This window comes from Macrobrachium nipponense, chromosome 2 (genome assembly GCF_015104395.2).
Source record: "Macrobrachium nipponense isolate FS-2020 chromosome 2, ASM1510439v2, whole genome shotgun sequence".
NCBI lineage: Eukaryota > Metazoa > Arthropoda > Malacostraca > Decapoda > Palaemonidae > Macrobrachium > Macrobrachium nipponense.
The window spans coordinates 168169090-168184752 of record NC_087201.1 but is presented as its reverse complement, the minus strand read 5'-3'; the positions used below and the strand labels follow the sequence as shown (position 1 = coordinate 168184752).

The 15663-nt window shown below is 35.0% G+C and overlaps 2 protein-coding genes across 2 annotated transcripts in view; one reads left to right on the top strand and one right to left on the bottom strand.

Annotated features, from left to right (window-relative positions):
* Positions 1–2322, top strand: part of LOC135221119 (uncharacterized) — an 11110-nt gene extending 8788 nt beyond the window's left edge. The window contains exons 6-7 of the mRNA XM_064258936.1: positions 1573–1707; positions 1882–2322. Of these exons, the coding sequence (XP_064115006.1) occupies positions 1573–1707; position 1882 (136 nt within the window). The 3' untranslated portion in view covers positions 1883–2322. The remainder of the gene's footprint in view (positions 1–1572; positions 1708–1881) is intronic.
* A 2802-nt stretch (positions 2323–5124) lies between these two features.
* Positions 5125–15663, bottom strand: part of LOC135221117 (transmembrane 9 superfamily member 4-like) — a 62231-nt gene continuing 51692 nt past the window's right edge. The window contains exon 3 of the mRNA XM_064258932.1: positions 5125–14275. Within this exon, the coding sequence (XP_064115002.1) occupies positions 13279–14275 (997 nt within the window). The 3' untranslated portion in view covers positions 5125–13278. The remainder of the gene's footprint in view (positions 14276–15663) is intronic.

Here is a 15663-nt window from a genome sequence, read left to right as displayed (position 1 = left end):
ATTGCACAGATTGCTACAATAAATGATATATATTTACACTTTCAATGTAAGAACAAAGTATTCATTTGAAAATAAATAATTGGTTGTAAATACAATTTTGAGAGTTGTTACTGTTCAATGTATTAGGCTTGGATGAACCCATAAAAGGCCACCCAACAGCTTTAAATTTATACATCGTGTTGACCAAACCAAGTGAACAGTTAGCTTGATAAAAAAAATTTAGGGACTGGCCTTATGATTGTTGGTCTAGGCTGAAAAGGCTCGGTGGGGGGGGGGGCGGGGGGGGACGGTTACTATGACCGGGTATACAGGGTTGCTCATCAGGTATTGGCTCATTTTTGGCAATTTTTGGTTCTATAGAAGTATAGAGATGGCCCAGGCCCTTATCCCAAATAAGGGGTATAAATAAATTTGTTTGGGTCCTTTGACAAACACAGGTCTAGAGATTGAAGGCATATATTGAACTTGTCTAATGCTTGGCCATTAATTGATATATTTTAGTCTGAGCAAATTTAAAGGTAGTTTTGTGAAAAATTTAAGTTTCTATATAATTATTTTCCACCATATAAAATTTAGGTCTAGAGAATAGGTCCACTTTTGCCCACTTAGACGAGGTCTTCTTGAATACCCTGCCTAAATTTTTCCAAAGCCAGGTCTAGAGGTTCAGAATTCACCACTTGAGGAGCATCCCGTTTCCAAAAAAAATGGAAAAACCCCCAACCCCACCCCACCCAGGGCTTCAAAGGAGCAGGCAGAGATGCAAAGGCTAGATAACAAACAGAAATCCTTAGTTATTCTAGGGCCTACTGGTAGTTTATTTTAGGCTCAAACCCTACAGTTTTATGACTTAAAACTTGTAGGCCTGTTGCCAAAAAAATTATATATTTGGGGGAGGGAAACAAAGAGGCACTTCGCAGAGACAAAGATTTTTACCTTAAGTTTGCACAGATTCCATAGCTGTAGGGCTACTTTAGTCATCTGTCTTATCACAGCATTTTCAAATTATTGTTTACAGCAATAGTTATTGGGGTAAATATTAACATTTGTTTGTACAACTTAGCCCCTCCCTTCCCCCTAGCCTGCTAAAACAAAGTCATTGCAAGGTTAACTTTCAAAAACAATAAGGAACAACTTTAATTTTATTAGATCTCCTTGGTAGGGAAATTATTGTAAAGGCTTTTGTAACGAGCCAATCAGGACAAGAAAAATCTTGTGCAATATTTAGCCGAAATTAGTGGCGGAAAAAACGGTTCATATACTGGCAGCCTTGCTGCATTTGTTTGAATTTACCGCGCCAAGATGGCGGACTTGTTTGACGTATGTCCTGGCCGGCCGATGCGGCATCTTAGGCTTTTTATATCTATTGTATTATTAGTATATATAATTATATATATTTACTATATATAATATATATATATTAATAATATATATATATATATATATTATTATATTATAATATTTATAACTTTTGTAGATGTATGTATAGGTCTACGCATGCGTATCAAATATCTAAAAGAAAAAAAAGAAAGAAAGAAAAAACTACCGTTCGTTTTTCTTTGTTGTTCTTGGCAGAATGTCTATCGAATGCAACTTCGGTCGCAAGATGAAGAACGGACTGTCTCATCAGACCTTCGTGTGCAACCACCGCCAGTGGTACACTAAACTGGATAAGGCTTCCATTTCTGAGGTCGACATCGACTGTTACTGGTAAGAAAGATCATTCACATTTCTACTTCATGACAAAAAATGAGTAATCCTGGTTCTGATAGAATAGAATAACATTGATCTATCAAAAACTGTATTCAGGTTTAGCCTAGCTAAGTAGAATCACGGTTTTACGTTTTTTGTCGTTAAAAATTTATGAATTGCCGTCTATTTCAGAGTGAGGAGTCCCAATTCTTGCAGGAAAATGCAAGAAGAGGCGACGTTGACGTCATATCTACCACTGTCACTTGATTTTAATTTGTTTGTATGTAGTGGTACTGTTATATTTCACGCCTTTCTGTTTACAAACACATGAAGTCTTTTAAATTCAGTTAGCAAACATGGTTGAAAGCTAACTATCTGGAATACATATATCATAGTTTTATAAGAGAAACACTGGTTTAATTCAGTGTATTACTAATTAACAAAATTATTTATCATTTACATATGCATCCGTGTGAAATAATGAGTTTGAATGTACTTGCTTTTTAAATCCCAAATCCATATTGCCATGGCATAATCTTTCATTATTCAGAATAAAAATTACGTTTAAGTTATGAAAATGGTCATACAAACTCATATTTACATCACAGATATCAATAAAGTGCAAGACTAAAATTGGCTTTACTTAGCAACCTCCTAAAAGCATTCTAACTTTTATAGATAGTTACATACAACAATCAATGTAGACCTATACAGTAACTCAAACATGCAATAGGTGACCTTCTCTGGATGTTAAACGTTTTGGGTTAAATCCGAAGCCACAGTTAAGAGGTGAAGGTCACAGATTTTAAGTTTTAGTATTCGAAGGGCATTGTTTGACCAGAAAAGACCAACATAACAATAATTACGGAATTCTTACCCACTTACATAATAAATTTGATTACAAGTTGTCTATTAGTAATACATCGATAAGTGAATAGAATACAATAGACAAATTAAGGCAAAGGGCAAACACTAGAACCTATGAGGTCATTCAGCGCTGAAAAGATCGAGGGTAAAAGGTGTAACACCTCACAGTTGCACTATGAAACACTTGTTAGAAGAGGGTGGAAAGTAAGATGGAAGTAAGACTAAGAAAGGATGTACAGTAAAATGAACGAAAGGGGTTGCAGTTAAGGACCAAAGGGATGCTACATAGCACCTTAAGTAATGCCTACAGTGCACTGCGCATGAGATGCATTGATGTCACTATCCACCGTAAGGGAGTTCCACAAAGTAGATGTACATGCTTTCCAAGTGCTTTAGGCTGTACTGTAATTAGTTTTCTGCCTCGGTACTGAACTTGCAAAGTTATTCAGTACCGACTCACAAGGGTTTATCCTGACTTAGGTGTCATGAGTTAATATAGCCTACTGGAGGCAATGACGATAATACAGAATTTAACAGATAACATTTTTCTATGTACTGTGATAGCCTAGGTATGTAACCGTAGTCATCTTAAAGTTTTTAATAACCATAATAATTCTTACAACGTTCCGAGGTTACAAAGCTTTTCAATTATATTTATCAGAAATTATTTCCAGGTTTACTACGCCTACAACACTGATCTGGCAGAAGAAACATGACCCCAAAAATGCAAAATAATCAATATTTGAAAGTTTTTTTTTATGAAAAAATGCAATAAGAATGCAGTTTACATAGCTTTTAATGTACCCAGTATGGTTTTCTTATGATTTTTGACGATGTTGAGGCTTACAACGCATCTCAAGAACGGAACCCCCGCTGTTACCCGGGGACTGCCAATGAGGCAGTCCCTGGCTTACGACGTTCCGAGGTTACAACGCTTTTCAATTACATTTATCAGAAATTATGTCTAGGTTTACGACGTTTACAACCCTGATCTGGCCGAAGAAATATGACTCCAAAAAGGCAAAATAATCAATATTTGAAGTTTTTTTTTTTATGAAAAATGCATTAAGAGTGCAGTTTACATAGTTTGTAATGCACCCAAAGCATTAAAAGTAATGTTTTCTTAGGATTTTTGATGATCTTCCCTCTTATGACGATTTTCGGCTTACAATGCGTCTCAAGAACAGAACCCCCTTCGTAACCCGGGGATTGCCTGTATTCGCAATTACGGTTACGTTCCCAGGTAATCACAGTATTTGCTAAATAGATTTACCTTTCTGAAAACAGTATTGGCATTACTTAAGGTTCTTTGCAGTGTCTCTTCAGCCACTAGTTGCAACCACTTTCATTCCTTTTACTGTACCTCCGTTCACATTCTTTTTTTTATCCATCTTACCTTTCCACCCTCTGCTTAACAACTGTTTCATAGTGCAACTGCTTTGAGGTTTTCCTCCTGTTGCACCTTCAAAACTAATCTACTCTCAATTCCCCTTTCAGTACTGAATGACCTCATCATAGGTAACAGTCCTTGTCCTTCATCCTGAATTTTATATTTCCTTCTATTCCATTACAATCCAATCGGTAATTATCTTATAGATGATCAAGTCATACACTGTGGCTTTCAAAATCGTTCAAATTCTTTCACTAAATGCTTCAAATTCTGAGAGCTGAGTTCTTGAAAAAATGAATCAATCAATTAAAAAAAATGTAGTCCCTCCTAAATTGTCAAAGTGACAGACATGCAAAGTAATAAAAAAAATTGTAGTCGTATCACATAAACAAATGCAAACCACAATGGAATTCTCTTTGTCCCCAAATTTATTAATCTTGGGGTTGTTAGGACATTAATAATGGACCCATCAATAGGAACATGACTTGTCTGTAAAATCTTCCACTTTACATGACAGGAACAGATACTGAAGTTTTATAGGTAGGTTGGATGTCCACTCTCACATCCTTCTGGTTTTTGTGCAAAATAGGAGCAATAGCAATGTTTATGAGTTTACAACTGAACAAAGCCTGTTTAATATTTTAACTCTCAACTGAACGGAATATAAAATCAAAAGGCCAGGCAAGCCCTGGGACCATGAGGAAGAGAAATTGAGAGTAAAAATGTTTAAATAGTGCAACAGGAGGAAGCCATGAAACAATTGGTAGGAGGGTAGAAAGTAAGGTGGAAGAAAGAGAGTGAGTATGAATTATGATTGGTACAATGTATGAATTGCGATATGATACAACGTACAAGGTTCGAAGGGACTCTTGCAAAGAACCGCAAGGAATGCCTAATGTGTACCTACTGCGTGAGGTGCAAAGACGGCACTATCCCGCTATGGGGTACTTCAACACGGCAGTCAGGTTTGGCTAGCTATAATCACCAAGTAGATCAGCCAGAGAACAAAACTTTGAACTACGTTAATTAATGATGATAAAGATAAAGTTAAAGTAAGTTATGAAGTTATGTAGCCAGGTGGGAAGAAAGCAAGAGTACTACATATAACCTTAAACCAAAACATGTAAGAGAGGTAAGAGAGATATTTCAGACAAGTTAAGAATAATAAAACAGCAACCTTCAGGAGTCCTTTTTAATATCACAAAGTGCAATGAAAATGAAAACAATCTTCCAAAGGAAAAAATAAATCTTCACTTAATACACCCACTCCAATGGTATTACCACCAATAAATCTAAAAAGAGATGATTACAAGTACGCTACAAGATGCTAAAACTTGTTAGTTTCTGAGCCCTTCATGCTATATATATAAGACATAAAAGATATGGAAACCTTTCACATCAGAAAAAAATTAATCATTACTCTATATGTTGCATAACAATAATGTTTCTTTTTTTTGTTTTTCATTTACACAGATCACCCAACATCATCTTTTCAAAGTAACTTTCTCAGAATCAAGTGTTCAATACAGCATTTACAGACGCTATTTTCACCTGAATGATTACATCAGTAATATAACAAAGGCAATCTTGACTTACAAAAATCAAGAGAACAGACATTATCACCCACTTCCACCCAATAACCACTGCAAAAGGATTGCGTGACTTTATATTTATACATAGTAAATGCCAAAAACTGTAATACATAGGATGCCAATGGAATATTACAATACAGTATGCATAGTATCGTATATCTCCATCACACAACTCTGAAATTGGGACTACTCAGCAAAATCAAGCTCTAAATTCCATTTAACCTTTGATAATTGTTAAACACTCTACAGGAAGAAAAATACAGTACTTGGAAGCTACAATTAGGTAGTAAATTTTCTTTCTCATATCTAAAATAGTACAAATTTACCCTTATAAGTTTTCACCTTCAACTTTCTGCACAAATTGCCACATGCAGGCATTCAAGTTTTGATTTTAACAAGAGCAGTTTTGAATTATCAGTTTTTAAAACATCGCCAAGATATTCCCTGATAACGCACAAATCAACTATTATCATCCATATTGATAAACTACAGCTCAAGAGAGATAATCAATACAACGTAGCCTTCACCTTCTTCTGTGAGAACTCATAATTTTAAAAATGAAAAAATATTTTTGGATGTCATTAACCAAATCCTATGTATCCCTTGGCCTTTGTGTCATAACTAAAAATTGAGAAAAAAATTCTTATGTCATTTAATAAATAAAAATGGAATCGGAACTAATCTTATAAAGTTAATTTTTATAAGACCAGATTTGTTTTAATACTTAAGAGCACACTAAAAGGAGACGGAACTAATCTCAAAGTTTATCTTATAAGATCAGGTTTGTTTTAATACTCAAGTGTACACTAAAAGGATACGGAATTAATCTCATAGTTAATTTTTATAAGATCAGATTTGTTTCAATAATTAAGTGTACACTAAAAGGATACTCAAATCAGTGGTTGAAAAAAAAGAAAAAAATTAAAAGCAGTCAAAACTATGAACTACTCAACATTACGCACACTACAAAGAATTCCTGTAGAAAATACATCGTCTTGTATCATACAGTCACACAGTACCAAATCAACACTACGTAGTAATGCTTCATTTTAATATTCTTCTCAAATGAAATATGAGACAAATAAATAAAATAAAAACCATGCAAATGGAATGATAATTTTTTCTCTCATTGTTACACAAAAGCGCATACATATGAGTACCCTATAAGAAGACAGAGTAATAGTACAACTGTTCCAACCAGTGGAAACAGATATTTGATTTTGCATTAAGAAAGCTTTGATACTTCTATGGTACTGGATTATGGCAATGAAAGTGTGTAGGAAAGAGTGTGTGAAATGTGCATGAATATTTACAGACACAGTAGAAACAAATATACGTAAAAGTAAAAGATGCATTAAGTATAGTGAAGTCAAGCGTTCAATGATGATGTGCTTTGCCCAGTCATAAAAACTGCCCTTTTGCAGCAACTTGTCAAAACAGTTCTTGCATTGCAATGAAACATACCTAGGGTGTGAAAGCATATCAGTGATGTGTAATACAGTACAATAACGAAACCTCAGAATAAAATAAAGGCCATTATGAATAACTGAATACATGGTTGCCTCACAGGAGGAAGGAATGGAAGCCTATGTAGTCCGGTTCATTCAAATTCATTTTCACACAAGCATGAGATATTACAAGGAATATGACAAAGATCTGAACAAGCCCACACTTAAAACTTGATAGGAATGACTTGTCTGAATCTTCAGACAAGACACGTAAGAAAATGTGGACGTAACCAAAAAAACCTTCTTGCACTTGGACCAAGTCAAACTATGCACCTATTGTGAAAGTGAGTGATGTACTACTGAAGACCGTCCTGTTCATCGAAAATTCTCGATGCAAATCAAAACAGATGTCAGTTAAAATTTATTTAAAGTCAACGTGTAGGAGAAAAGTACAGAATTCACCCAAAGGTTAACAAATTACTTACCAATCAAGCATCAAGAAACATCTTGTCGATCAATACCTGAACACATCAACATTTTCAACATTATCTAATGTCCCAATTCCAACACAATAAAAATGACTGAAATTGTATAGGAAAGATAAAGCATACAACAGCTCTATCATTAATATGGTGGTATGAAATTTTAAAACTTGGTAAATAAGTACTATTTTCTAATTTATATATTACTTATCATTCAAGGTTTTCATGAAGGAGGTTACATCAACGCAGACGAATACTTCGTAATTTTGTACTATGGTGACCAACAATCAAGAACACAGTTGAACCTCTTTATGAAACTGCAGTCTTCCATGTCCCACTTCAAGAATTTAACACTGTATACCTTATGCCATTCTCCCATACACAAGTTCTAGTTCAAATACACTTTCCAAAGAAAAAATAAACTATTCACAATATCATACATTAGAGTATACGTACTGTAGTAGTACCCGCAATTCTTAGAATACTCCAGAAATTTAGTCATTGTCCACACAATTGCACTCAAAACTTGCACTCATTTTCAATGGCTTTCCAGGCATCCAAAATATAAACTAATTGGGTTGTTTAAACAAATTTCTAAAGAGCAGAAGTAAAATTGTAAACTTAACAATGAATATTTTTATAAACAATTATCTATATAAACACCCCAAAGAAAAACATTGCAATACTGATTTGTTTAATACAATTCTGTAATTGGTTGGCAAGCAAGTTATTGCAGGTTTGAGAAATATGACTCACTACCATTGGAAGCAACCTGCTCTGTATTTTATAACAGCTGTTTAGTTAAAGCATTTATATTGTTACTGCCATATTCTTAAGCTTATTTTTCCTATACTTTCATCTCAAATCCCCTTCATAATTCTCTATAAGGGTGCGTCTACACTACAGTAACCTGTCAAAAATACAAGCTGTTAACCTATCATATATGTACCACAAATCAGTGAAAAGCAAGTCAACAACTGCAAGTGGAGAATGAGCCTTTGGTAAATGATGGATAATTTTATGATGCACAGATTAGGACTACCTGTGCAAAATAAGTATTCGACTTTTATCAACCTGTTTGTGATGTGTGTGAGATGAAGGCTGAAGTGAGATTATCATGTTTTACTGCCGTGTGGATGTACCCTAATTCTTCAAAATTGTCAACACAATGGAACCATACACATGGAATTACATTTTCACTGATAAAAAATTTCATATGTATGTGTAACTCTAAATTGATAATTTTATAGCTCTCTTATGTCCAAGTTATTGAAGGCTTAAGTTTGGAACAGGAAAAGTATGTCAACAGAAAAAATATTGGACAAACAAAAATCGCAAAGTGCTTCCTTTGTCACTGCAACCCCTTTCTTCAATAGAGACACTGAGTCTCACACAGATGATGATCCAACCACTGAAATGGGACATCCTATCCCAAGAAAATCCTTCAATGGAACGCATTATCTTTCGTCAATATACTACGGTACCTCCAGGAAGTTACGGTGCTTTTGGATTTGGAGATGTCCAACAGTTTATTGTATGGGGGGGATTTACCAGATTTTTCAAGTATGTATATGCAAAATAAGATAGTATCAGATGTTATCTGATGCTCTCAACTTTCAGAGAGAACTTACATTGTTAGACTTGCAGAAAAAAGGAAAAATATAAATTTCAAAAAATACTGAATTCCAAAGCCATGACAATTGTTTGTGATCCTTGTAATTTTCTAATCCAGAGGGAGGTAGTGGGCTACTATGAGCTTTGCACAGTATGTAACTTATATTTACACAATTCACACTACTTATGGTGTGTCTAAACAATCCAAAAGTGTCAGATGCCATAATCCCCATATGTACTGGGATTAGCTGGCAGAAAGAAGAAATGTTTACCATTTACAACAATGTACCATCTGTGTCTGCCTTGAGTGATTGCCCGATTTATGTACATGAAGTGACAAAATTACTTTTCGTCTGCCAAACAGTGGAAGTGTATGGATATGATTTTACAGATCTGGTAAAACGGCAAAAATATTGTATCTTCCATCAATAGCCACTGCTACAGTAATAAACATAATGGTATTGAAGGGCTCATCTCTCTTATGATTGCATTTTTTACAAAGTAAAAATATAGACAATCCCTTTCATTATATTTATAGAGCTCAAAATCCCCTGTGGTGTAAACTTTACTACTTGGCATGGGAGCATCAAAATGATGATATAATATTTCATCCCTTTCTTCTGGTAGACAACATATGTATTGGATCATTCCTAAATGTAACACTGTATATTCTGTAGTCAGGAGAAAACAAGTTATGGAACACCACTATTCCCTCTTCAGTTTAGGAGCTCAACACCATATGTTCTCTCATATAGCTCAAATGACAAGCTAGCACTCTCAACAAATATACTTGGGAACATAAGGTAAATTAATACTAATCACTTTACTACATAACTCCTCAATATGATGGATAACAACACTCAAAATGAAATAAAACTTGAAGAAAAAGAAAAAGAAAAAAAAAACTAGCATTTACCATCGTCTCTTAAAAACATTTGATGACAACTATAGAATATCACTTATAAAAGCATTCTTACCCCTCTATATAAAGCTTTACTCTAAGTTGGTCATGCTTACATAATGGTTTCAGTTATCTTGTTGTGCATGACTCTAGTTTTCCTCACTTTGCCCACTGAATTTAATTATAATTGGGATCATAAACAAGTTTGTGGATTCCCAGTTTTATCTTGAAGTCCAAAGCCACAGATTCTAACAACAACAAACCTCAGTTATGGGTCATTTATGTGCTGGTTCTTAATCCTGCTGGAAAGATATAAGGTTTATGAAAACCAGGCTAGACAATTTCCTATAGTTATAACTCATTTACCAGCATGTGGAGTTCCCTCCAGGCATTAGTACTAGACTTGAGTCCTACTTCAGCTACACAAGAAACTTGTACTTAGCCGATGTTCATACTTATAGCTACAAATTGCTCTCCCTGGTAGATATTAAGTCGGTATTTTTTAGTTGGCGATTTGTGGTAGGTCTGAACCATATCCAAAACAGGAATACTGATTTTTTTAGATAAACTGTGTACCAAACTATCTTGTGCCACAGCTGGGAGTCTCACATGTCAATGTAAATTCAACATCATTTTCACCTTACTGTTTTGACAACAGATTCTGCTTCCTGCAGAAAAGTATCTGTGACCTCTTAGCTAATACACTTTGATAACCAATGCACAAAATCACCCAGTCACTGATTCATTTTGTGTAGTTAAATCAATACCACTCGCACTCACTTCAGAGCACATAACGTATGGAAATAGCCATGACTTTGTATTATCAAGCAAAACCAATAAACAATATCACCCAGTCACTGATTCATTTTGTGTAGTTAAATCAATACCACTAGCACTCACTTCAGAGCACATATCATATGGAAATAGCCTTAGGACTTGGTGTTATCAAGCAAAGAACACCTGATTTTCCTACTAAAGTAAAATTGGTATCCTAAATTATTTTGATGACTCATGGCTAAATAACTTACTTGGCTAGCCATAATGAAAATGATATGACAAATTACTGTAAGGTTGACTTTGGGATTCCTGTTGACCTAAGTGCTCAATTATTCTGCCTTTTCGGGTGTTAAACATAAGTAAAATCAGAAGACAATATATTGTGTCCATACACAACAAATAAAATTCTGGAAGGTTTTTCTTTCATTTCTGTTGTATTAATAAACAAACTTTTGTAACATGTTTACTTCATCCACATCCACACAGCAATCTATGGGTGACCACTACCTTTTCAATAGCAAAAGTACCTCAGTCCTACTTTATATGTACTTGTCCTGTTACCAAGAAGGTTAATCACTTATTACTTTGAAGGCATTAATAAAGTTATCACGAAACTAACCAGGCTACTTTTCACAACAATGTATCAAATACACCTCTCTTCTTATTTCCATCTATAAAACTACCTAAAAGATATTTAAAGGAGTTTCAACAAGTATTTTTTGCTAATACAATCTTCTGCAATGAATTCTATATACCTTTGCAAATAATTATATCTTCCTCCTAAATAACTGTAATAACATATACCTCTGATGATTCTTATATGGACTGGGTGATCTAGTTAAATCACCTAATGACATCTGGCAAGTATACTTTTATTTACTCACGTAATTATCATTGTTAATGTATATTTGTAATAATGTATTCATGATAAAATATAGTAGTAAAGGGTAGTATCAGTTAACAATTTTATTAATTAAATATTATAAAAACAGTGAGGATAATGCATACAATTATGCAAAGGTCAAATGAAAGGGTCATCATGCTTCACAAAGAATCTACAGTATATGAATGATGCCACATGAATAATGTCTACTTACTTAATCAGAGGGTCGCGACATATCTCCGCTCCAGTGCAATCTGCTCCTGAGATATCTCAGGAGAAACTTCAGACTGCCACAGAAATAATGATAATGAATCCATTCAGGTTACATAATCTAACTGCTCAGTGATTTTACCCCCATAACTGAATAAACACGCAAAGTATCTCAAACAGATCTCAATCATAACAAAGTCAAAACAGAACACTAAAATACAATATGATGCTAACAACTGCTATTGCAAATAAAATACAATATGATGCAAAAAAATTGCTACTGCAAATAAAAGTACCAGAAGTGAAAATCAGAAAACTATGAATCAGCCCAGTTTTTAGAAATTACATTCACTTCAGATATTATAATAATCAGCTTCTAACAATAAACAACTGGCTTATACTCCACTTGAGTACAAACATACATCAAAACCAATCACTTTTACAGACAAGATTAAGTGAAAAATGTCAGGTCTCATTAACCTTTCACAGATAATGAGAGCAAATACCAAGCATTTACAAATATAAACAGTGCAAGTCACCTCATCCAAGTATTCACAGGGAAGTATGTCATGAATTATGGACACAGGTTTAAAACTGTTGGTACGGGAGTTTTCTGTTGCTATACACAAAGCCTTGATTATACCTATACATGACGATGCAAATTCACAAAAATGTGAATTTTGCACGACATCTTCACTGTCTTTTGTTACTTTGTCACAACGAGGCTCTTTCTGATCCTTGCAAAAAGTGGGGAGAACCTTCTAATACACAGACAAGATGCACAAAAGAAAAAATTCTCAAGGGGCTTTGAGAATGTGTCTTTCCAAATCTCTACTGATACTGCAATTAATACACTGGAAGCTGAATCAGCAAACCAGAAGATCTGCAAACTATCAGCTTCCTCATTGCAAATAAATGGAATCCAAACCAACCTGAATGTCTCGTGCAGGCAAGTACCATTCAACAGCTAATCTTATGAAGCCCAGTACACGTACCATAATACAGCAAATAATATCACCGACTGTATTCACTGAAATATTCAGCATACATTACCTTTATTCATCCATTGCCATCTGAGACAGACAGCCCAATTGAAGACTTAAACAATATATACAAAGTTCCAAAGTGCACACTCCTTGTTTGATCTCAATTACCATATTAGTTCAACACATCACAAACGCATCAAAGAAAACATTAGTACCTACATAGTACAATATCTAAGGCTTTGGTAAAAAAAGAAAAAAAAACTCAACAATAAATTCATAACTAAAAACTGAATATGTCTGAAAAATAGGATTAATAAATCTTTCTCTTGCACATGAAAATGTGCTCCCTTTCTACCCTCAAGCAAGTAACATGCTGCTGCTTTTATACAAAGGAAAAATTAAATAAGACTACTTGACTTTCACTCAATTATGACATACCTCAATCTATCTTAACTGCACCATAAATTTTCTTTATAAAAAGATAAGCAGCATAGAAGCCAATGGTGCCTGTCAGTAGCCAGAAAGTTGCGACCATTATCGCTGTGTAGCCGAAATACAAGAGGAGGGGGACAAACTCGGTTATCTCTAGCTTTGTACTTAAATAGAAGATAGAGTAAGCAGCCACATACACTGCCGAGCCTCCCGACGTGACGAGACTTCGCCACCACCAGTGGTAGTCCTCTCCGCACAACTGGAAGTACACCATGACAACACTTATCTGACCACAGGACACGACCAGGATGATGAACACCAAAAACAAAAACCCAAAGAGATAATAAAACTGGTTCTCCCAAATGGCTGAGAGAATGAAGAAAAGCTCGATGAACATGGCTCCAAATGGGAGGACGCCAGCCATGAGTAGGCACAGCACAGGATGCATATACCACACTTGTTCCGGAACCTGTCGAGGAATCTGGTTGGTCCTGACAGGATGTTCGTACGGGTGCTTGCGGAAACCAAAATAGTAACCTATGAAGTTAAGCGGCACTGATATGCATATCCACAGGGAAAACAGGGCAAGCATCGTTGTGAAAGGCACAGCACCACTCGACTGTTTACCCCAAATAAAGAAGTTTAAGAAGAACCCTGTGGTAAAAACAAATGCTGGGTAGAGTGTGGCTGTCCAAAAAGCAGCAGACTTCCACTGCTGACCTCGCAACGTACGATACAATCTCCCGGACATATACCCGGCTATCAATCCCATGAAAACATACAGTAAAATACCTGCAGTCATTAGGGCACCACGAGATGCAGGAGACAACATGCCGAACATAGCTAATATAATAGTTACAAGGGCCATACAGAATATCTGGACTCCAGAACCCACAAGAGCCGTGAATAATTTAGGGTAACGAGGTGGTCGGAACACATCTCCGTGCACAAGCTTCCATCCAGATTCTTCTAGTGTCTCCTCCAGATTCTCATCTGCATTGTACCTGAAATTGACAAAATAAATTATGAGAAACTTAATAAGCTATTCTCATGAAAGACAAAAATAACAAATCAAAAAGGAAAATATTAATGTTCTCCAAATACAAAAACAGATTTCAACACTATACAGAACACACCTGGCCACATTTTAAAACTACAGTAAACCGCCTGTATTTGCGTTCTCCAGATTCGCGGTATTTTTCAATGAGAAACTTCCACAAATTCCTTTTTTTTTCTTCTTTATCAATTTCATCATAAAATGAACTTTTTGTGATAAAATTAGTATTAAAAAACTGGGTATTAAAAATTTTTAGTGGGGTTTTCTTGAATTTTAACTCACAAAGCGTTTTTATAGGGGCTTCAACTATTCATGAGTTCTAACTATTCATGCGCGCGCGTCTAGTACGCATCTCCAGCGAATAAGGGGGGGACCACTGTATAGTATTTTTGAATGTTCATTTTTAAAACAACTGACCAATTTTCACTCCAAATGTCGATGCAATGAAATGTGCGACTGAATATGTAAACTCTTTACATATTAACCACCATAAATCTTTTCTTGTAACACCAACTGAATTGTACTATATATATCAGCAGAAGCCAAAGGAAAAATTTTTAAAAAGAAAAGAGAGCCAAGTACTTTCTCATGTATTTAACACATCTTTGTGCCCCGAAGATGTGTTAAATACACTTAAGTACTTGGCACTTTGTCTTTTCTTTTTTTAAATTTTCCCTGTGGCTTCTGCTGGTAAACAAAATCCCGTGCTTACTTTTGTGATTTCATAGTACTAAATATATATTTACTTCAGTCAAGAAAGAATGAAATACTTCACTGTATTTCAAAATAAAATTTTGAAAATGTTTGGAATTATGCATAAATTTTCAAGAGCTATTGTTCCTTGCGAGCTGTCCACAACATCCTTACTTCTCCCCAAACTATTAATATCCTGAACTTGATATTGCATCCAATTACTATAAAAGAAAATTTTCCACCAAAACTACTCCACTACTTGTGACATTTCCTAGATTAGGTTATGATATCCCTATACTATATAAAGTATGCTTTAAATTAAGTGTTCCCCCTTAATTTGCAAGCGGATGGGCATTGGACCTGCCTCCCCCTTTGCCGTGAATAGTTGAAACCCCTACAAAAAGGCTTGACACTGCCTACTTTGTTAGTTAAAACTCAAGAAAAACCCAATAAAAATTTTCATACTTGGGCTTTTTAATAGTTTTATTACAAAAAGTGCATTTTATGATGAAATTGATAAGAAAATACAGTAATTCATGGATATCTCCCATATAAAAATAACAAATAGGTGAATCTCCTGTAAATAAGGCCCGCAGACGAATCCGCAAATCCGGAGTCGGCGAATATATTTCATGATGCACT